The sequence below is a fragment of the Mustela nivalis genome (genome assembly GCF_964662115.1).
Source record: "Mustela nivalis genome assembly, chromosome: 6".
NCBI classification, from domain to species: domain Eukaryota; kingdom Metazoa; phylum Chordata; class Mammalia; order Carnivora; family Mustelidae; genus Mustela; species Mustela nivalis.
Window position 1 is genome coordinate 33,572,580 of NC_139025.1, and position 23,264 is coordinate 33,595,843.

Consider the following 23,264-nt stretch of genomic DNA (forward strand, 5'->3'; position numbering starts at 1 on the left):
TTAACTATTATGGGAATTAAGGTAGTTAATAGCACTTGGACAGGGTCTGGCACATAATATAATAAGCACCATTTAGACATTGGCTATTGTCATTTCTTTCTAGCACTCCCTTTTACCTCTGTGCCACAGCTAGACCAATGTTTTCTTTTTTTTAAGATTTTATTTACTTATTTGACAGATCGAGATCACAAGTAGGCAGAGAGGGAGGCAGAGAGAGAGGGGGAAGCAGGCTCAATCCTAGGACCCTGGGATCATGACCCGAGCTGAAGGCAGAGACTTTAACCCACTGAGCCACCTAGGTGCCCCTAGACCAATGTTTTCCACTGTCCTAGTGCTCCTGCTTTCTCTGACTCTGAGCTCTCCAGTGGACTCTTCCCTCTGCTCAGAGAACTCTCATCTGTATGTTGTGCACTAACTCCTGACCTTCCCTCAGGCCTCAGATCAAATGCATTTCTTCAAAGAAGCTTTTCCTGACCTCCAGACCAGGAGGAGCTTCAGGCTAAGACCTCCCAAACCTTTATTTTCCCTCATAACCCTCATCACGGTTTATTCAGGGTGATCACATAAAGTTCCTCCCTGACATGCCACAAGCTTTGAGAGGGCAGTGGTCATTTTTGCTGGCTCCCTGCTGATCCTAAGTTCAGTGCCTCGTACACTGTAGGAAGAGCACATTTGTCAAATGAATAAGTGAACGAATAAGGTACAAAACACATGAAAGGCTTTTAATAAAGGTGTAAAAGGTGTAAAAGCCTATGCATATATTAGGTACCACAATGAGCATTTGACAAAATCTGATGATTATTAGACAATCTAACGTTAAATCAGTAAAAATTTGTACTGTGTGAAGGAAACCTCTTCAATTTCTGTAAGATATATTCATTTAAATTGAACTTGGAACATGTTTTTCCATCAAATGGAAATGAATTATCCAGTTATTGACTTGTTAAAACATCCTCTACCTCTACCTCTTGGAAGCTAGATATAAGCCTCAGCTGGCAAAGCGGGAAGGAATAATTGAACAGTGAAACTTTTTGTTCTCAAAGAATTTCCATGGCCTTAATTCAAGACAGGATTACAGACTCTCACGAGTAAGCAAAACCAACTGTACTAATCTGGGAAATTCATGGCCACCCTGGGAATTAACATATCTAATCCAAGTCACCAGGAGAACCATGGTCTATTATCAATTAACACTCAAACAACAGGAAAATGATGAAAGCATTATAATACAAAACAGACACAATAAAGCGATTCTCCTGGATATTTCTTCAGGGTTGGGTTGCTTACACTCCCCTGGAATGAAGGAATCTCTAAGGAGGAAGGATTCCCACCTCCCTACTTCCTTCCCAACTGTCAGACTCCAACGGCTCCTCTCCTGCGTAATCAGCCTCATAACACTCCCCAGACGCCAATCTTTGATCTCCAGGAGGAACAATGCGGTAACTGTTGCACTATGATAAGGGAAAACTTAACCAGGATCTGGAATTGGGCACCAAGAGCTAGAGGACTAGGGAGGTTTCATGACAACCGTGGTGGCCAGAGGGCTGTGGGAAAGCTGGACGATCCTAGAAGGCCTAGAACCCAAATAGTTGGGGATTTGTTGCGTGTCCGCTTCGCTCCAGCGGCTGGAAGCTGCGCCCTCCAGCACAAGCTGCGGACTACATTTCCCAGACGGCTTTGCTCGCTGGGCTGCAGTACTAAGATTAGGGCGTGTCTGGGAGGAGCCGCACGGTCCTCGAGCGCTGCTGGGGCATCTCGCTCCGCTCCTACCTAGACACACCGCAGCGGTCCGGCATGATGATCGGGGTCCTGCTGCTCCTGCTCCTGCTCCTCCTTCTACCCCTTTTCCTGTACATCGCTGCACCCCAAATCAGGTCTGTGCAAATGTATTGCCTTCTCTTGAGAAGAATTCAGGAGGACGCTAAGGAAAAGGAAAATCCCTGGGGGCTTTCCAAGTAGGTCGAGGCCGGATGTTCGATTGGTTGGAGGAGGTTCAGCTGTCCTGGATACAGGGGAACGAGATCAGGAGACCCCAGGCGGTGGGAAGGGGCTGCAGTCCGGCTCACCTGACTCTCTTTCTCCCGATCATTATTTTCGTCTCAGAAACCCTTGCTTTCTGCTCGAGAGAACCCTGAGTGCAAGGCTACCCTCAGACCCTTAAGTTATCAGCATTGGGAGATTTCAGACCCTAAAGTGGGGTGTGGACCTTAAGACTCATTTTCCCCTTAGCTCCCACGCCTTGAACCAGCCCTATCTATCGTCTTGCTTCCAGCCTTGAAGTACGGTGGAGCGATTCGACCTTTTGCTCTCTGAAACTCTGTCGGTGGGAATCGTGCGGTTTGCCGGCCCGTTGCTTGCTCTCTTGTTGCAGATAGATTCGCCTTTTTTTCTGGGCGGATGTTGTAGAGGAAAGAAACGGAAGGGTTTCATCATGAGCCGCATTGTGCCTTCAGAGCAGGAGTATCTGGGGGACCTGAATCATGCCCAGGGTTTGGGGGTGAGGCCGAGAGGAATGAGGGTCGTGGTCCCGGACCTGGTGACAAATCAGCCAATGGCTGGCTAAGTGCGGCAGAGAATCGGAGAAGAGCTGCACTATGGGCGCCTGCTGATTGGTTCTGAGTAAATCACCAGTAGTGACGGTGAACCGGAGACTGAAGAGACCGTCCTCGGGGGCGGGGGGCGGGGGCGTGGTCACCATCCACCCTCGCGCTCCTCTTTTACTTTTATTTTTCCTCCCTTCTGAACGCCTAGTGCTCCCACTCAGATGAGAACGCTTTGTATTTCTTTGCACCACAAGATCCTTTTACCCAAATAGAATCTCAGTGAAAAGTTAAGCCTGAACTGAAAATAATGCTCACACCGCTGCGAGATTTTTCTCAGGAAGATTTTACTGCAACCTTTATACTCCTCAGCCACTTGGCTAGGTCAGGGGAGCTAGCCTAGAGCTGGATTTTTCATAGTTGATTGTTTCTTTCATCCTGTTGGTAAAGAGAAGAAAGAACTCAGTAGAGATCCTGATATGTTATCGCTCCTGGAGCGAACCCTGAAAGGATGTGAAAAACTGAGCAGGGAGGCTTGTTCTCTAAGGAGGAAGATATCTTTTGATGAGCACCAGTTTGCTTCCTTACGGACTTGTGTGCCCTAAGCAGGTAGTTTTAGTGGCTAGGAGTGTGTGCCTTGCGACTCCCAGTTCAATGAAGAAGGCTGAAGTGCTCTTTAAAAGTGCATCTCCTGGTCAACAGATTCTTTTAACTTGAGTCTTGAAATTTGCAGAGAAGAAAAAAAGAACAATCTGAGATATGCTAATCCCTGTTTGTGCATCCATTTCTTTGGAAAAGAAGGGGAGTGGCGTGCTTAGGAACAAGGACACTAATTAAACCAGGACTCAAATCCCAGCTCCCGTTGGTACTGATTTATGTCTTTTCTTTGTCTTATTTTTAATTGTGTGTATGTGCGTGTTTCTGTTTGCTTTACTGCAGCAAACAAACTTCCGTAATTTTAACTTTTTGTATTGGATTAGCTGCATATCAAGGCCAAAAAGTGCCAGTTATGGACAGATTGTCGTAAGTGGACCAGTTCTTGCTTCTTCTAGGCTGAGTCTTATGATTCCCTAAGCCTGTCAAAGGGCTCAAACTGAAGCCAGGTGCCTGGATAATCAAATACTTACCCAGTTCTTGTACTGCAGGGGGCAGCTCTAAGGGTTGTCCTTAAAATAGAATCGTTTTTGTTCCCAAGAGAGAAGCAGAAAATGTTTGAGCAAAAGCCCTTGAGCAAGAGCAGAAAATTTTTCTTCAGTCTTCCTTAAATCTATAAAATGACAGCACTAGAAAGAACCAAAGCAAACTCTAGTCTTGGGATTGGAAGACATGGTAGTTACAGGAACCTCTGGCTAAGACAGGAACGAAGAACTGATGAGCTCTCCTTCTCTACAGGAAAATGCTGTGTAGTGGGATGTGTACATCAACTGTCCAGCTTCCTGGGAAGGTAGCTGTGGTCACTGGAGCCAACACGGGCATTGGAAAGGAGACAGCCAAAGAACTGGCTCAAAGAGGCAAGCTCATCTGCTTCTAATTCCCTCCTACTCCTGCCATTTTATCCCTCACAAGGGGATGCCGGGGATGCTTATTATTCCCTCCCAGTCTTGGAATTCAAGAACTTTACAAGTGTCCCACAGATTCACTGCTCTGAACCTAGTATAATGCTCTCTGTATAATGGACACTTCGTATTTTGGTTTATTTTTCTTTCGTTGTTGTTGTTGTTCATCAAATACCCCTGTCATGAAGTAGGCATAAAATTCCCATTAAAAAAAAAAATGTAGGGGCACCTGGGTGGCTCAGTGGGTTAAGCCTCTGCCTTCGGCTCAGGTCATGATCTCAGTGTCCTGGGATCGAGCCCTGCATCGCAGAGAGCCCGCTTCCCCCTCTCTTTCTCTGCCTGCCTCTCTGCCTACTTGTGATCTCTGTCAAATAAATTAATAAAACTTTTTTTTTTAAGTAGAAAATGACATTTATAAGTCTGTAGGTCTATAGTGTCCACTCAAAAGCAGAGCTAACAGTGTGTCTCTTTTATGTATTTGTTGACAGGTGCCCGTGTGTATTTAGCATGCCGGGATGTGCAAAAGGGGGAATCAGTAGCCAGAGAGATCCAGCTCATAACGGGGAATCAACAGGTATTCGTGCGGAAACTGGACTTGGCTGATACGAAATCTATTCGAGCCTTTGCTAAAGACTTCTTAGCAGGTAAGTACAGAACTGGAGATTATGTTGTTGATCTTGCAATCAACATGGCAGTCTTGGTTAAAGGAAAAGAGCCTTCTCTTTAATACATAGAAATACTAGATAAATTATAATAAAAAATTTCATTCATAGCTGAACTCCTTAATAACAAGAGGGAATCCTCAAGAAGCAGCAACAAAAAAGGAGTTTAAAGAGTCATAGCAGTGCATAAGAACTAAAGCCAAAAACCTCACAAGGAAAGGAGATGAGGCCTCAGGCCCTGAGAGTGGGGAGCTGTATCTTGGGCTTCCATAAGGTTGAGGCTCACAAAAACTCATCAGGTCCATGGTATGGGGGCTTAAAAAAAAAAGTAGGCCATCAGATCCAAGACATGGCAAAGAAGTTTATCTTCTCTTTAGGACATGGTGGTTAGAGAGTCAACTGCAAGATATTAGAACCTCAAGTTGGCATCATCTGTGGGGGAGAATTTATTACATCATCAGTGTAAGAATCTTGAGCTGAGGAGCTAACATAAAAACCCTGTAGTAACACATCAAAATCAGACCCAAGAGTACTCTGTAAGCATAACCCCTCACAACACATGGATCTTGGCCTCCCAAGGTAAAAAATGTCTATAGATATGAGCTCATAGTTAGAAATTACAAATTACGTGAGAAAATAAACCACGAAAAGAGTTGCCAGATGCAACAAAGAGTTGAAGCCAGTATTTCTTTTGACACCTTTTGGAGTTCTCCAGTGGCACGGGGTGTGTACAGAACAGCCTGTTGGTTCTTGCTTTGACTCTTCTGATTTAGCTTGGGAAGTCCTTCTACTAGGAGAGGTGAACAGAACATTTTCCCCCAAAGCAGTGAGTGAGTAGCTCCTTAAATGGAAAGATCGGAAAGGCAACTTGGTTGTGTAAGATGGAATTTTGCTCTGTAGTAGGTAAACAATGAAAGTCTTAAACAATGAAAAATGATACAAACCACATGTGAAGGAGAAATGGAGGAAGATTAAAGTAAGTTATGCATCCCCATTTTCAAATCCCGGATGTAAGGCAGATTTCTCAGATGTAACTGCTGTGGCTGGCTGCTTCCCCATCACATCTCCTCTTCCCCTGCAGAGGAGAAACATCTACACATTTTGATCAACAACGCAGGAGTGATGATGTGTCCCTACTCTAAGACAGCAGATGGCTTTGAGATGCACATGGGAGTCAACCACTTGGGTAAGAAATCTGGTCTCATCATCAAACTAGAAGCAGCTTAAAGTTCTTCTTGGAAAACCTAGGGGTCAGACTGAGCTGCCTCTGGGCCCTAAGAGACCATAAGTGGATAGTGAATACTCTGGTCCTTCTGTGATAGCTCAGAGATAAACTTAGGCCTCCTCGAGGTGCCACCCACTTTTTAATTTGCGATCCAGATTCAACTTACCTTGGGGCCTTTTTGACAGCTTCATTGGACTGGGGGCTGTGTTGCTTTCTTTGTGGGGAACCTTATGACCAGCATCAGGCAGAGGCTGCTTGCTCTTAAAGAGTATTATTAATCCAAGTTGGAAGGAGACAAGAGTTCATATTCACATAATCCAGCCCCCCCTCGTGGAGAGATGGCTGTCCTATTTCCCCAAACCCTCCCTGAGCTTGTTCTGCAGTTTATAATGAATTAATAAGGCAAAAAGCCTTGTTCCTGTGTTCTTTCCAGGGCTCACTATGACTCCCTTCACCCTGGCATTGGCCCTGAACTCTGTTAATTCTAGTTTTTCCCATAGGTCACTTCCTCCTGACCCATCTGCTGCTAGAGAAGCTGAAGGAATCAGCCCCATCAAGGATAGTGAATGTGTCTTCCCTAGCACATCACCTGGGAAGGATCCACTTCCATAACCTTCAGGGCGAGAAATTCTACCATGCGGGTCTGGCCTACTGTCATAGCAAGTTAGCTAACATTCTCTTCACCCAGGAACTGGCTCGGAGGCTCAAAGGTAGGCTTAGAAGAAGTAATTATAGAGATACCAGTCAATGGAAAGTAGCAAAAATACCGTTTTCTGGAGCCCATTCCCTGGACAAACCTGCTGCCATGACTATAACTGGGTATTATTTTAGTAAATAGCCCACAGCTGAATATTGGAGGTGGCTGGCAGGAGATGGAGACATTCTGACTTTGAGTTGTAAGGCTTGACTTTTAGTACTTACTGGCTGTGCGACCTGCAACAAGTTTCTTAACTTTTCCAGACTTATTTCCTCATAAGTAAAATAGGACTACTTTATAGGTTATTGTCCTCATTAAGTCAGGCCTCACAATCAAGCAAGGTGTTTTACTCATAATGAGACTAGATAGAAGGGAAGGACCTGGGGGCTTCTGAGTGGCTCAGTGGGTTAAGCGTGTGGCTCTTGGTTTTGATTTAGGTCATGGTCTCAGGTTGTGAGGTCAAGCCCTGGGTCTGGCTCTGGGCTCAGTGCAGAGTCTGCCTGAGATTCTCTCTATCCCCCCTCTCTGCCCCTCCTGCACATGTGCTCTTTTGCTCTCTAAAATAAATAAATAGGGACTCCTGGGTGGCTCAGTTGGTTGGACGACTGCCTTCGGCTCAGGTCATGATCCGGAGTCCCGGGATCGAGTCCCGCATCGGGCTCCCAGCTCCATGGGGAGTCTGCTTCTCCCTCTGACCTTCTCGCTCATACTCTCTCTCTCACTGTTTCTCTCTCAAATGAATAAATAAAATCTTTAAAAATAAATAAATAAATAAGTAAGTAAGTAAATAAATAAAATCTAGGGGAGGGGGGAAATGGCAGAGGGAGGGACCTGAGCTGGTACTAGATATAACCAGTAGGATAAAAAAGGTCCTGGGACTCTGGGGGTGGTGGTGGTGGGGGAGTGTCTTCCTTAGACACAAGGTTAAATAATAGAGAAATGTATGCTTGAAGAGGGGAGTCTTCAGTCACAAATATACAAAGGTCCTTAACACTGTCTACTCTGAATTTTCGATAAAGAAGGGTAATCCAGGGTGGACTCCTAGAGTCGCTTAGGAAGAGCAGGAGAGAACCTCTGAACCTTCCACCTCTTAGTGGAAGAGCAGGAGAGAACCTTCAGAATGAAAGCCTTTTTAAAATGGGGACCAGAGGGCGCCTGGGTGGCTCAGTGGGTTAAGCCGCTGCCTTCGGCTCAGGTCATGATCTCAGGGTCCTGGGATCGAGTCCCACATCGGGCTCTCTGCTCAGCAGGGAGCCTGCTTCCTCCTCTCTCTCTCTGCCTGCCTCTCTGCCTACTTGTAATCTCTCTCTGTCAAATAAATAAGTAAATCTTTAAAAAAAAAAAAAAAAAAAAAATGGGGACCAGAGTGTGTGCAGCAGGTGATTTCTGTAGTCTAGGTGAGAAGTGAGGTTGTCCTGGACTAAAGTGGTGGAGATGGAGGGTAGTGTACACTCCTAAGAGATAGTTATGATGGGAAACCCCCAGGGCTTGTTGACGGATATGTGTGGTAAGGTGGGGAATGGTCAAGAACTGGTCTGTGTGCCTGCCTGATTGGGAGTTATGGAACACTGCAAGATCCAGGTTTGGCCTTTAAAATATGAAATTAGTTTGGGGCCTCTGTGTCAGCATTACTATGGGTCATCTAGAGAAGGTATCAAGGGACATCTGGGTGGCTCAGTTGGTTAAGCATCTGCCTTCAGCTCAGGTTATGATTCCAGGGTCCTGGGATTGAGCCCTGCATTGGGCTCCCTGCTCAGTGGGCAGCCTGCTTCTCCCTCCGCCTGCTGCTTGTGCGTTCTCTCTCTCTGACAAATACATAAATAAAATCTTAAAAAAAAATAGAGTAGATGTCAAGTTGGAAATAATTTATGTCCATAGTCCTTTATCTGCAATCATGAAATCCACAAAGACCTGAGAATTTTTTCGGAAGATTGACTCCAAAGCTCATTTAGCAGCAAAACCTCCCTTGTACCAGGGAGATTAGGTAATAAGAAATATATGTATCTGTGTCATATTATTTTTCTAAAATCAATAGAAATTTGGAAACCTCTCTGGCCCCAAGGTTCTAGTAAGGAACTGGGGACCTCACCAGCACATGCCTAAGTGTCATTTAGCACTTACCATGTACCAGAGACTATTGAGTCTCTTATAGATATGAATCCATTTAATCCTCCAAACCACCATGTGACGTGCAGGTATTAGGATTATCCCCATTTCAAGAGGAAAGTGAATCACAACATAGGGAGCTTGCCCAGGGTACAGCTGGGATTCAAAACTGGACAGTCTGACCACAGAGCCCGTGCCCTTAGCCACTCAAAGTCAGCCAAGAGTTCAAAGGAGTACAATGTGCATAAAAATGCATGCCATATAGTTCTAGAGAGGAATTTAGCAAGATATGGGAGCTCCAGCATTTGCAGTTTGGGTAGAAGATGAGGAACTGGTCCAGGAAACTGAGAGGAAGCAACAAGAAAGGTTTGGAAAAACAGAAGTGTGGGATCCCAGCAGCCAATAAAAAGGCAGCTTTGAAGAAAGAGTGATCCCTAGAGTCAAAGTGTGGGAGAGAGGTTTGACTCCTGGCTCTAGTGTTTCCTTTATTATTATTATTATTATTATTATTATTATTATTTAAGATTTTATTTATCTGTCAGAGATAGAGCACAAGCAGGGGGAGCAGCAGAGGGAGAGGGAGAGGCAGGCTTCCCACCAAGCAGGGAGCCCAATGCGGGGCTCGATCCCAGGATCCTGGGATCATGAGCTGAGCCGACGGCAGTTGCTTAGCCAACTGAGCCACCCAGGCACCCCTCTGCTGTTTCCTAACAGTTAATAACCTCTTTGAGCTTTAATCCTAACCTGTGAAATATGGAGGTGTAAGTAACTGTGAGGAGTGCTTATAATACCATTGTGGGAAGGGAGTCTTCCTGGGGTTAAATGTTTATTCACGGCCCCTGCTGTCCTCGGCTGTCCAGCAATATCAAGTCCTGCCTTCCTCTCTCTATGGGGCACCCCCATTAGGCTCTGGCGTTACGGCATATTCTGTCCACCCGGGCACAGTCAAGTCTGAACTGATTCGGCACTCGTCCTTCATGAAATGGATGTGGTGGCTTTTCTCCTTCTTCATCAAGACCCCTCAGCAGGGAGCACAGACCAGCCTGTATTGTGCTCTCACGGAAGGACTTGAGATTCTAAATGGGCATCATTTCAGGTATGAATGTGTCTGTTTTTGAAGATGGGGTTTTTATGGCTCAAGGGAAATAATCTGGATTTGTCTGGTATACTGTACTTCCTACATTGTGCGGCATAGCTTATGTCTTTTTATGTTTTTACCCTGTAGTAAGGGGGTTGACTCATTTGCATTTTTCATGGTACTGCTGGGTTTGGTTTTCTCTGTCTTTTATGATGTTTTCTGGTTGTTTCTGTTCTTCCTACCTTTTGTTATATCCGTCAAGTTTTCTTTGTTCCCTTTTGAACTCCGTGTTCAATTTTTTCCCCCCTGTACCTTAGAAAGAATTTGAGGGGTGCCTGGGTGGCTCAGTCGTTAACTGTCTACCTTCAGCTCAGGTCATGATCCCAGGGTCCTGGGATCAAGCATTGCATCAGGCTCCCTGCTCAGCGGGAAGCCTGCTTCTCCCTCTCCCACTTCCCCTGTTTGTGTTCCCTCTCTCTCGCTGTGTCTCTGTCAAATAAATAAAATCTTTTTTTTTTTAAGATTTTATTTATTTATTTGACAGAGAGAAATCACAAGTAGGCAGAGAGGCAGGCAGAGAGAGAGAGGAGGAAGCAGACTCCCTGCTGAGCAGAGAGCCTGATGCGGGACTCGATCCCAGGACCCTGAGATCATGACCTGAGCCGAAGGCAGCGGCTTAACCCACTGAGCCACCCAGGCGCCCAAATAAATAAAATCTTAAAAAAAAAAAAAAGAAGAAGAATTTGAATCTGTATTTCTCTATTATCTTCAGGACTAAAATAGTATCAATGGACTCCCTTCATGATTAAGTGAAGACTTTTTTTTTTTTTTTTTTTTTAAAGATTTTATTTTTTTATTTGACAGAGAGAGATCACAAGTAGGCAGCGAGGCAGGCAGAGAGAGAGAGGAGGAAGCAGGCTCCCTGTGGAGCAGAGAGCCCGATGCGGGACTCGATCCCAGGACCCTGAGATCATGACCCGAGCCGAAGGCAGCGGCTTAACCCACTGAGCCACCCAGGCGCCCCAAGTGAAGACTTTTAAAACTTTTTATTATAGAGAACTTTGAATATGTATAGTAGTAGATAAAACAGTTGAACCCCCATATACCCATAATATAGTCTCAACAACCATTAAGCCATGGCCAGTACTCCCCCTTCCCCATGCACCAGCCCTTCCCATATCTTTTCCCTCTCATATTATTTTTAAGCAGGTCTCAAGCATCATATTAGATTGAAATTTTAGGGGCACACCTGGATGGCTCAGTCAGCTAAGCCTCTGCCTTTGGCTCAGGTCATGATCGCAGGGTCCTGGGTTTGAGCCCCATATCAGGCTTCCTGCTCAGTGGGGAGCCTGCTTCTCTCTCTCTCTCTGCCTGCTGCTCCCCTGCCTGTGCTTTCTCTCTCTGTCAAATAAATAAATAAAATCTATTTGAAAATTGAAATTTTAGCATGTTCTTACCTCCCCCTTCAAGATTTTATGGAAATAACTTGAAATTTTAGAGAAAGTGCTGTAAATAAATTAAAATTGGAACGAAATGTAGCGAGATCATGAAAGGCCCATAATGCCAGGCTTGGAAAGGAGGCACAGAAGTTGTTCCAGTAGAGAGAGAAATAATCTGCACAGAGAAACATCCCTGGTTACTTTGCTTGATGAATGAATAAATAACCCAAGTGAAAGAGAATGAATTCCGGATTTAGGGTAATGATAGTTGGAACACGAAGAAGGGTTAAGTGGGAGAGGCCCTGAAAAGGTGGAATATTTATGGCTTGATGACGAAATGAGTAAGGGGTCTGGGAAGAGTTAGTGACCTGGGATCAAGCCTGACTTACTTGGAGACTGATGATGACATCAACTGAGACAGCAGACTTGGAAAAATCATGGGTAGAGCTTAGAGTTCTTTGATTCCAGAGCAGTGGAAACAGACACATGCTAACTTAAGCAAGAAGGGAATTTATTAAAATATGGGCGTTCTCCTAAGAACGAAAGAGAAGACTGAAGAGCCAGGCTTAGAACAGACAGAGTGGCCAGTCAGCTAGCTGGGGCACTGCTGCTGGAATGAGTATAAGCCAGTTATCCTCAGTCTTTGTTTTGTTGCTCACTATTCCCCTCTAGCAAGGAAGCTCTACATCTTCCATCCTCTCATCCTTACTCCCTTGGTTAGACAGAGACAGGCACTCGATTAATGGGGTCTTCATACTGTGGGAAAGAGGTCATTCCTCAGAAAAGGATCAGGTTAAAAAAAGAAAAGAAAAGAAAAGAAAAGGATCAGGTTGCTGTTGTGAAAAGAATGTGGAAGGGGGGTGGGGCGCCTGGGTAGCTCAGTCGGTTAAAGGGTTAAGGGTCTGAGTCATGATCTCAGCTCAGATCTTAATCTCAGGGTTGTGAGATCAAACCTTACATCAGACTCCATGCTGGGCATGGAGGAGGCTCTCCTCCTCCCTCTGCCCCTCTTCCCCTCCCTTTGCCCTTTTCCCTCCTTAAAAAAAGGAAAAAAAAAAAAAAAAAGAATGTGGAAAGGATCGGTTACCCACTACGTAGTAAACCTGGCTCTGTCCATGTTCCATAAGACTCCATGTGAGTAGAAGTGTATAGTGCAGATAGCTGGAAATGTACAGCTAAAATCCAGAGAGATAAATTTACATAGTTTTATATACTAGAATGATTTTCTATGGGTGACTGTTTTCTTCTTCCGTGGAGATTTTGATGTTTTGACTGAATAGCTTAAAGCAAGTGAGCCTCAAATCCATGACATAGTAATTATTTAATTGACTTTTGAAGAGCCTTTCCAGTGCCATGGATTCCTAATTTTAAGCATTGGAGGCTTAAACTGTGTTGCAACTGTGTTGACCACAGTCAAAAAATGAACATAAGTCTGTCTTGACTGAAGCATTAGAAACTTTGCACTGGTTATTTTTCCTGACTGAGACAACAATTCTATTTTTTCTCTCTATGGATCTGCCTGTACTGGACATTTCCTATCAATGCAGTTATAGTAGTGGCCTTTTGTGACTGGCTTCTTGCTAAATTAGCAGAATGTGTCCAAGGTCATCCACCCCAAAGCATGTACCAGTACATCATTCCTTTAGTTGCTAAATAATATTTCATTTTTGGATATACCACATTTTAATTATCCGTTTATCAATTGGGAACATTTGGGTTATCACTTTTTGGTTAGTTGAATAATGATGCTGTGATATTCATGTACAGATTTTTGTATGGTGATTTCTCTTGGTTTATATACCTAGAAATGGAATCCCACTGAAATATGGGTCATATGTCAACTCTGTTTAACTGTTGAGGAACTGTCAGATTGTTTTCCCAAGTGGCTGCACCATTTCGTGTTGCCACCAGCAGGGGATGAGGGTCCTAATCTCTACACACCCTTCCTTACACTTATTATCTGTCCTTTTGATTTTAAGCCCTCCTGGTAAGCATGGAATAATTTTTCTACTCAAGTGTTTCTAGTTTTTCTCATTATGGTTTTCATTTGCATTTTCCTGCTAATGATATTAAGCATCTTTTCATGCGTTTACTGTCCATTTGTTTATCTTTGTTGGAGAAACATTTATTCAAATCCTTTGCCCATTTTTAAAATGGATCACTATCTTTTTATTATTTAATTGTAACAGTTCTTTACATAGTTATAAATATATATATATATACAGTTCTTTATATAGTCTGGATGCAAGTCCCTTATAAGATTTGTGATTTATAAATATTTTCTCCCATTCTTTGGTTTGTCTTTTTACTTTCTTTATGGTATCTTTTGAAGCAGAGAAGTTTTGATGAAGTCTAACTTACTGATTTTTTCTTTGGTCACTTGTGCTTTTGGTGCCACGTCTAAGAAACCATTGCCCAACCGCCTAACTGAAGGTCACGAAGGTTTACTACTATGTTTTCTTCTAACTCTTTAATAATTTAAGCATTACATTCATTCATTTTGAATTAATTTTTACATATGGAATGAAGTAGGGATCTGTCTTGACTTCATTTCATTTTTGCATGTAGATATCCAATTGTCCCAGAACTGTTTGTTGAAAAGATTATTCTTTCCATTGAATTTTCTTGGTAGCTGTATTAAAATTCCTTGGGCTGGGGCAAGTTGGTTGAGTGTCCAACTCTTGATCTTGATCTTGGCTGTGAGTTCAACCCCCACACTGGGCTCAAAAAAAAAAAAAAAATTCCTTAGACTGCTGTAACAGAATATCAGAAACTAATTTTCTCACAGTTCTGGGAACGGGAGTTCAAGATCAAGGTGCTGGCAGGGTTGGTTTCTGGTGAGGCCTCTATGCCTGGCTTACAGAGGGCTGCCTTCTTGCTGTGTCCTCAGATGGCTTTCACTCTGTGTGTGCACACTCCTGGTGTCTCCTCTTCTGATAAGGACACTAGACCTGTGGAATTAGGGCCCTACCTTTATAACCTTACTTGTTATAGATTAGGGATTCTACATATGGGCTTAAGGGGACATGATTCAATCTATAACAAATTTACCAAAAATCAATTGACCATAAATATAAGGGTACTTCTACACTTTCAGTGTAGGGATTCTACATATGGGCTTAAGGGGACATGATTCAATCTATAACAAATTTATCAAAAATCAATTGACCATAAATGTAAGGGTACTTCTACACTTTCAGTTCTGTTCTATTCATTTATATGTCTATCCTTATGCACAGTGTCTTGATTACTATGGCTTTGTAGTAAGTTTTGAAATTGGTCTTTTTATATATACTGATTGATACTTCTCAAAACCCTACTGAAAATACCAGCACCATGACTGTGCTGATGCCATAACCACACGTAAGTAGCTTTTACTCTGGTATTTGAATAAATTTTACAGCATGTCATAAACTACGACACAAGGCACCTTCCTGTCCATTGTGTCATTTGCTGTGTCATATGCAAAGAACATAAGGCATCAATCATGCAGTAGAGGCTACAGAGGCTTACAAAGGCCAGCTCATTTCTAGAGTCTTACAGAGTCTTTGGCTCTCTGTGATGGTCTTTCTGCTCAGCAGTTGCAGGTTGTGCTGGTCATGCTGGTAAGTTTCCTTAAGCAGAAGTACTATACTTACAAGGCTTGTTTTGTAATGGTGAACGTATCTTTAAGTGGTGTTTCTCAAACTTTCATGTGCTTTAGAACCATCTGAGGAAGTGGCTGAAGACAAATTCCTGGGCCTCTGCCCTCCAGATTCTGATTCAGCAGGTTGAGAGGGGGGCCTGAGAATTGGCATTTCGAACAAACTCCTTGATGATGCTCCTGCTAGTCCATAACCCACTCTTTGATTAGCAGTGTCTTTATGGACATAGTGTTAAGGATTTGCTTCATGTACTTTTTTCAGACTTGCCAACTTTCCTTTCACCTTCAGAATTTGCTAAGGATGTCCTGGAAGCAGTTCTCTTGAAATAGTATATAACTTCTTACATTGCTTCTTACGTGACTTGACTTAGAAGATTACAGTCCATTTACTCAATCACTTTTCAAAAAACCCTTTATTGAATACCCACTGTGTACTAGATGCAGCTAATGAAAAATGAGTAAAATGTTCTTTGAGAAAATTTTCTGGGCAGTGCAGTTTGAATACGCCTCCTGCATTTAATGGGGATTTTGAATTATGGAGATTACAGCAATGAAGAGAAGGTATATGAAACATATAGTACTCTATTATTACATTTCTTTTATGCTATCATCTTTTCCTTCCTTCATTTTTTATGAGGCTGGGTGGTGCAGTTGGTTAAGTGTCTAGCTGTTGGTTTTGGCTCAGGTCATGATCTCAGGGTCATGAGTTTGAAACCTGCATCAGGTTTCATGCTCAGTGGGGAGTTTGCTTGGGATTCTCTCTCTCCCTTTCCCTCTGCCTTTCTCCTGGTATGCACTCTTTTTCTCTCAAAAATAAATCTTTAAAAATATTTTTTAAAAAGTTGGGACCCCTGGGTGGCTCAGGAGGTTAAGCCTCTGCCTTTGGCTTGGGTCATGATCTCAGGGTCCTGGGATTGAGCCCTGCATAAGGCTCTCTGCTCAGCAGGGAGCCTGCTTCCCTTTCTCTCTGCTTGCCTTTCTGCCTACTTGAGATATCTCTCTTTCTCTCTCTCTCTCTCTGTGTCAAATAAATAAAATCTTAAAAAAAAAAATTTTTTTTTTAAGTTATAATTGCAGTATGCCAGAAATAGGTGTTTTTTTGCTGAGCAGAGAGCCCAATTGGGGCTTGATGCCAGGACCTTGAGATCATGAGCTGAAGGCAGAAGCTTAACCCACTGAGCCACCCAGGCACCCCCAGAAATAGTAAGTTTTGAGGGTGGTTTTGTTATTACCACTCCAAGCATCTGTAACCAGTGTAATCTCAGCAACAAGACACTGTACAAGGTCCTGTGTGAACAGCTGGACATACATAGGTGTCAGGTGAGCACTGATATTAATTAAATATATACATATAAAGGGGAATATAAAGACTAAATGCTATGCATTATGTATCAGACATTCTGGTCAGAGGAAGTCTAGTGAGGAGATCTAAACAGTAATTCCATTTTCTTTGGGGTAAGGATTAGAGAATGAAGAGAAGACAAAGACTGGCCTTATGAAGTGTATAGAGGACATGTGATCCCTAGGTTGTTTTTCTGTCACATTCCTTGTTCCAGGCAGAGAACAGACTCCATTCATAAACCCTGTGTTTTAAGCCTCTCTCTTTTCCTTCTAGTGACTGCAGTGTGGCGTGGGTCTCTGCCCAGGCTCGGAATGAGACGATAGCAAGGCGGCTATGGGACGTCAGCTGTGACCTGCTGGGCATACCTATGGAATGACGAGTGGTGGCAGGTGGACTCAAGAGAAACCTCCAGCAGACTCCTCAGTACTCCCTGCCAAAATGATTCTCCTTCATGACGGTCAAAACCTCCAGCACAAAGAAAACAAACCTTCCAGGCTTGCCTGCTTGATATCTGATAAAAGCCCAATGTACACTGCCAGATTGATCAAAACACCCTGCATTAATCCAGATAGACTTTGCTCTTGTTATTGCCAGACTTACAGGAGGTATCCTAGGATAAGATTTTCATATGACCTGCAAACTCATATTTGCCTTTTGAAATCTACTACCTGGGAGAATCTTAGCTATGGCAGAGTCAATTTGTGGCAGTTTTGATTAGTTTCTACCAACTTTGTTAACAATATAGTTCCTCCCAGCCACCAGCCAGCTTTTTTTTTTCAGGAGGGCCGTATTGCAGCCCCAGTTCAACTCCCACAGTCAACAGTGGGTTGGCTCAAAAGCAGGGCTCATCCCTCACCTGCTAAGAAAACCATCATAAACCAACATCTGGATTCTTTCGGGAAACTCTTAACTGAATCTGGATTATGGCATGGGCTTTATCTCCGGCAACCTACAGCCACTGCTGTTAAGACACTTTTACATGTCTGGACCACAGAAGTTTGTGGGGTTGGGAGGAAGGCAGAAATTTGGGGGAAGGCAGAAATAAAAATCAAGTTCAAGCCATCATTTTCCTACTGTTTCTTAGGCCAGCAAGTGGGTAAAGAAAGGAGCAGTACTGGAAGGTAGACCACCTACCTGACTTCAGTTTACGGACCCCAGACCCATGGAGGCCTTCTTGTGCCTTAGTTTCTCTTAGAAAACCGGAAGAAGAAGAGAAAGGCTATTTGGTGATTGTCACTGAGGATATCTTTGTATGTGTTCTTATGTAGCATGCAATTGGGATTATTTTTACAAAATTCAAAATAGCTACAAAGGATCAGTATTAAACCGGACGCTGGGGCAGGTAAGTGTTCAAAGATGGAGTAAACAGTGTCATTCAGTCTTTAATACAAATGGGTGGTGCTACAAAGGGAAACACATTGTGTATATGTGGATAACTACTCACCAAAAAGCACATGGTAGCAGGGAAGAAGTCCAAAAAAGAGAAGAATCCTGGAAGATAATGTGAACAGTGAAGGGACTAGTTAAGGAATAAAACGAACAAACAAACAAAAAAAAACAGCTAAAGATGGCAATACGTAACTATGGAAGAATTACCAAGACTGATCCTATACTGTCTTTAACAAGTGCCAAACAACCATTGTGGTAGAAAAAGACCCCAAACAGGGGTGCCTGTGTGGCTCAGTGGCTTAAGCCTCTGCCTTGGGCTCAGGTCATGATCTCAGGGTCCTGGGATCGAGCCCCACACAAGGCTCTCTGCTCAGCGGGGAGCTTGCTTCCCCCACCCCCTCTGTCTGCCTCTCTGCCTACTTGTGACTTCGCTGTCAAATAAATAAATAAAATCTTAAAAAAAAAAAAAACACTAATGAGGTATAGAGATTATTTTAAAAAAAAAAAAAAGACCCTAAACAAAAAAACCCCAATTCTTTATTAGGCAAAATTGTCCTAAGGACTGATACTATAATTTATAGCCAATTTAATAATCTTCAGGGCACTTCCTTACATTATTTTGACAAGATTAAAATGTCTGTATGCCAAAAACCTACATTTAATTTGGAGAACTTTTTAAAGATTTTATTTATTTATTTGACAGACAGAGATCACAAGTTGGCAGAGGCAGGCAGAGAGAGAGAGGAGGAAGCAGACTCCCTGTGGAGCAGAGAGCCCGATGCAGGGCTCCATCCCAGGACCCTGAGATCACGATCTGAACCAAAGGCAGAGGCTTTAGCCCACTGAGCCACCCAGGTACCCCTAATTTGGAGAACTTTTATCAAAGGTAATGCTGCCATAGGAAATGGAAGAATCAGTAATGTTCCCATCACTTGTTTGGAGTATGTTATTCTAATAGTTTGTGATTGTCTTGGACTGACAATTACATATTCACTTTGGTGGGGGTAAAGAGTTCTAGGACCACAGTCTTCTCATATTTGTAAATGAATATTCTTTTGTTGAACTTGCTTTGACTTTTAAGGTATATAATTTAGAAATGGTCATTTTATGGAAAAATTGGAAAATTTTAATAATAGTTAAGTAGCATCATTGAACTAATATTTTACTTAATTTATGTTGAACTGTCAATGACAAATAAAAATTTTTTGATTACTATGCTTTTATTCATCAAAATAACTAAGAATTAAATGAAAGTTTAGAGTCAACAGAAAAAAACAAAGTTTAATTATAAGAACACTTTTCATTATTATAGTTATACAATCATTTCTCATTTTTAAGGATAATTTGTCCCCAGAATCTAGCCACAGTACAGCCTCAATTCAGATGTTATAACTTAATGTTGTGTGATAATGTAATTGTTGATTCACCCATTTGTCTACTTGTCTTTTATGGTACTGTTCAAAGATCCCGTTTTTCCACATCTCTTTTTTTTTTTTTTTAAGATTTTATTTATTTATTTGACAGAGATCACAAGTAGACAGAGAGGCAGGCAGAGAGAGAGGAGGAAGCAGGCTCCCTGCCGAGCAGATAGCCCGATGGGGGGCTCAATCCCAGGATCCTGGGATCATGACTTGAGCCAAAGGCAGAGGCTTTAGCCCGCTGAGCCACCCAGGCGTCCCCACCCCTCCTTTTTGTACCTGCCCCTTCTCTAACAGTGCTGTGGGACTTAGGACAGTACAGTTCCACTAACTATCTCAGTTTTTGCTGTCTCTATACTCAGTGAACATTAGGAGCTCAATGTATGCGTTCAATCAGTGGTCAATGAATCAGTCTAAGAAAAATAAAGGTCCAGGAGTTATAAATCACATCATTTCCCCCTGAACAGTCATATATCTTTTAATACGTCTGGGCTGTTTTATATCTTGGGCTGCCAAGCAAATACTTCAGAAAGGGTTTCGAAAAGAAAATCACGAAATAAGTTGAAAATAGGAATTTCCCGCCACTGAACCATGAAAACCCATGAAATGCAGAAAAGGACTTTGTGATTGTTAACACACTACATGATGGGAAAGAGACCTGATGAAGCCGGGTCCGCCTTGCTCACCACATTATAAAATAACCGCGCGCGGAGGGGCTCTTTTATTCAACAACGTAGGCCCATACCTGGTGTGATGACTACGAGTAACATTGACAAAGACCTGCTGAGTGAAGGAATGCACTAGGCGAGCCCAGACGCGAGAGGCTGAGTGTGTATTTTGGGAATCACCCTGGAGACCATTTCTGAAAGCACATGACCCTGGTCAGTTGACTTGCCCAGTGAAAGTGCTTTACCGCTCGAGGGCAAGCTGGAACCTAGCCCGGCTAGCTTTCCGGGGCTGAAAGCTACCGTTTAGTCAGGACGCGAACTGAGGAAGTCAGAGCGGCCAAACAATGAGATGACAGTGTAGATAACTTCAGTCGCTTACCGATACCAGACTATATAGTCTGGTCAGTACAATCCACTGCGGCTGTGGCGCCGACAGAACCACCGCCCCCACCAACGCGTGACCACGGACTCCGGCCGTCTTTTGCGCTGAACTACAGCTCCCAGCATGCACTGCAGCGTTCCCCCACCAGCACCCGAAGGCGGAGCCGTGGGGACAGGTCGGCGCGCTGCCCGTCCCGCGGGTCCTCATAGTCCCTTCTGCTGTGGCGCTCTCTCCATTCCAGGACAGGGTATTTCCGGGGTTTCAGGACTGCCTCTAGCCCGGCCCGCTGCCACCCTCTCAGGAATTGTCCGGGCGGGCAGCCAACTCGACTTTCCGTCAGGCTTTCGCGTCCGGCGCTCCCTCAGTGACGGAATGTAGGGAGGGTGGGCATTCCGGCTCGGGAGGACCCCGCCCCGGCCCCGGAAGCGTCTCGTCCTCGGCAGTGGTGGAGGCGGTCGCCGTGATGTCTGCGGGGTTGGGCGGCTGACCGCCCAGATAGGAGCGGGCCCAGTGCCCCAAATCTCGGTGGCCAGTGCTGGAGCGCGGCCTGCGCCATGGCCACCTCCGCCGCCTCCTCAGAGCATTTCGAGAAACTTCACGAGATCTTCCGCGGCCTCCATGAAGACCTGCGAGGGGTGCCGGAGCGGCTCCTGGGGATGGCCGGGACAGGTGAGGCGAGGGCGGGACGAGCCGTGGGGACCTCGGCCCCGCGCGGGTCTAGGGAATAAGAGGTGCCCCCCCCCCGCCCACACACACCCTTCTCCTGAACCGGGTCTCTTTTCCCATCGGATGCATATTCTCAGACACGCCCCCTAGGGTTGGCTAGGTCTCGGCGCTCAGTATTTCCCTTCTACCACTTGAGGGTGCTGGGGGGGGGGGTGGTGAACCTCGGAGTGTTGTCTCCTAGGGATTCTTCCTCTTGATCCTGCTGTGCCTTCAAAATTTTCTTGTCTCATGTTCACCCTGGCAAGAAGAGCATAGGAGACTGGTTTCTTTCACTACTGCCTGTACCTTTTATTTTGTGCATTTAAAAGCGTTCTCAAGAGAAGTCTGTAGTTCTCACCCGACTGGCAAAGGATCCATAGCACCAAAAGGGCTAAGAAGCCAAAGGAAAAATAACTTTGGGGTTGGTAAAGTATCAGGTTGAGGTAGGGGGGTCTTTAAAGTCAGTATTGTGGGTTTGAGGGTGGTCCTCTTAGGTACTTTTATGCTTAAAATGTTTCCTATTCCTTGATTGCAAAATTCAGCTGGATGCAGACTTTGCCTGCTGGAGTTAGTTTTCCAATTAAATCCCTAGGAAGACCCACCAGGTTCATTGCCACTCAGAACAAATAGATCTTGATGTCAAGGCTGATAAGACTTGGTTTTGTTTTTACTTAAGGTTCAGGGATTGAGAGTGTTTGCTCTGCGAGTTTCCTGAGGTCAGGTGAATTGAATGACTCTAGTGAGAATGCCAGAGAATGTTAGATGTTTCAATTTATCTCAATAAATGTTATTTATTGAAAGAGACTGCTGTGTTCCAGGCACTCTGGTAAATGCTGGTAATATTGCAAATTATTGCAGTGAGGAGACTTACAAATTCTTGTTCTAGTGGGTTGATGATGATATATAAATATTAAGAGGAAAGTAATGCAGGTCAAAGGAATGGAAGGGAGGACTCTAATATTAAATAGGGCGGCTGTGAAAGGCTTTGAGAAGGTGGCATTTGAGCAAGGACTTGAATGAAGAGAGTATGTGAAAATTTGGGAGAAGTGAGTGTGAGGAGGACAGAATAGCATTGCAAAGGTCCTTAAGCAGAAATAAACTTGGTGGGTTCTAGAAGGAGCAAGGAGGCCAGTGTGAAATGAGCAAAGGAGACAGTGGTTGCGGATGAGGCTAAATAGAGGTAGGCAGGGCCAGATCTTCTGTGGCCTTATAGACCCAAGTGAAAGATTCACACTTTTTTCTAAATGTGATGGATGCACTTACAGGGTATTGAGCAAGAGAGTGATGGGATCTGATTTACATGGTTGAAAAATAGACATTTTTTCAGCTCAGTGCTGAATTAAATTTTGCAGTGTTCATTTCTGGAAGGGTTTATTAACCCTTAACAGAAAACTGAGTTATGGGGCGCCTGGGTGGCTCAGTGGGTTAAGCCGCTGCCTTCGGCTCAGGTCATGATCTCAGGGTATGGGATCGAGTCCCGCGTCGGGCTCTCTGCTCAGCGGGGAGTCGGCTTCCTCCTCTCTCTCTCTCTGCCTGCCTCTCTGCCTACTTGTGATCTCTCTCTATCAAATAAATAAATAAAATCTTAAAAAAAAAAAAAAGAAAACTGAGTTATGTTCACCTCATCATCTACCTAACCTTCTCATTACTACAAAGGGACAATTAAAAAGGTATGAATGTGGGGCGCCTGGGTGGCTCAGTGGGTTAAGCCTCTGCCTTCAGCTCAGGTCATGATCTCAGGGTCCTGGGATTGAGCCCACGGGGAGCCTGCTTCCTCCTCTCTCTCTGCCTGCCTCTCTGCCTACTTGTGATCCATGTCTGTCAAATAAATAAATAAAATCTTAAAAAAAAAAAAAAAGGTATGAATGTCTACCCAAGAACACAATACTCTTAATAGAAGTTGCTGGAAATAGACTTGGTTGTTTAATGGGTAAATAAATACAATGTGCACATATCCATAGGTTAAAAAAAGAATTTCAACAGCTTTCAATCTCTGCTCACTACTTTGTTCACACTGTTAAGTAAATGTTTGTTGAATAAGTTGAACTTAGCTGAGCAAACACACAGTGCCTCATCTCTGAATCCTTTTTTCTAGTTCTGAGATTACTTCATAGGCTTTTCAGAGCTTTAATTTTCATCATGAATTATTAGGTTCTGAATAATGTACATAATACAGCTGTTGTGTTTGCTCATGTTCTATAAATGAACTCGATCTGGTTCTAAGTAAATACTTAAAAATTATTATGTATTGGTCACTGTCCTGGGCCCTAAAAAGTTTCAAGAGTTCTTGCCTTAAATGGGACCAGATTTACAAAAGAGTTTGTGATTGGTCCTAAGATGGTTTTGAGACCATAAAGAAAAGGCTTACTTGAGTGTTGGGAGAGGGAAGCTTTGCAGAAAGGAGAACTGAGTAT

At 43.8% G+C, this 23,264-nt stretch overlaps 2 protein-coding genes across 4 annotated transcripts in view; both read left to right on the plus strand.

Moving 5' to 3' along the window:
- The first annotated feature begins 1,350 nt into the window (after window positions 1-1,350).
- RDH11 (retinol dehydrogenase 11) lies at window positions 1,351-18,892 on the plus strand. 2 transcript variants are annotated; one of them, XM_082734040.1, is made up of 7 exons: window positions 1,351-1,439; window positions 3,933-4,051; window positions 4,585-4,740; window positions 5,840-5,944; window positions 6,484-6,693; window positions 9,693-9,882; window positions 16,562-17,350. In XM_082734040.1, the coding sequence occupies exons 1-7, from the start codon at window positions 1,435-1,437 to the stop codon at window positions 16,662-16,664; spliced, it is 888 nt and encodes a 295-aa protein (XP_082590166.1). In that variant the 5' UTR covers window positions 1,351-1,434; the 3' UTR covers window positions 16,665-17,350. The 2 variants fall into 2 exon arrangements, with proteins under 2 accessions (XP_082590166.1, XP_082590165.1); XM_082734039.1 differs by lacking the exon at window positions 1,351-1,439 and adding an exon at window positions 1,584-1,874 and having other exon boundaries at window positions 16,562-18,892.
- A 1,426-nt stretch (window positions 18,893-20,318) lies between these two features.
- Window positions 20,319-23,264, plus strand: part of VTI1B (vesicle transport through interaction with t-SNAREs 1B) — a 34,443-nt gene continuing 31,497 nt past the window's right edge. Inside the window, exon 1 of one of the 2 annotated variants that reach the window (XM_082734046.1) lies at window positions 20,319-20,814. In XM_082734046.1, coding sequence (XP_082590172.1) covers window positions 20,700-20,814 — 115 coding nt within the window. In that variant the 5' untranslated portion in view covers window positions 20,319-20,699. The remainder of the gene's footprint in view (window positions 20,815-23,264) is intronic. The other variant, XR_014312608.1, reaches the window with a different exon arrangement.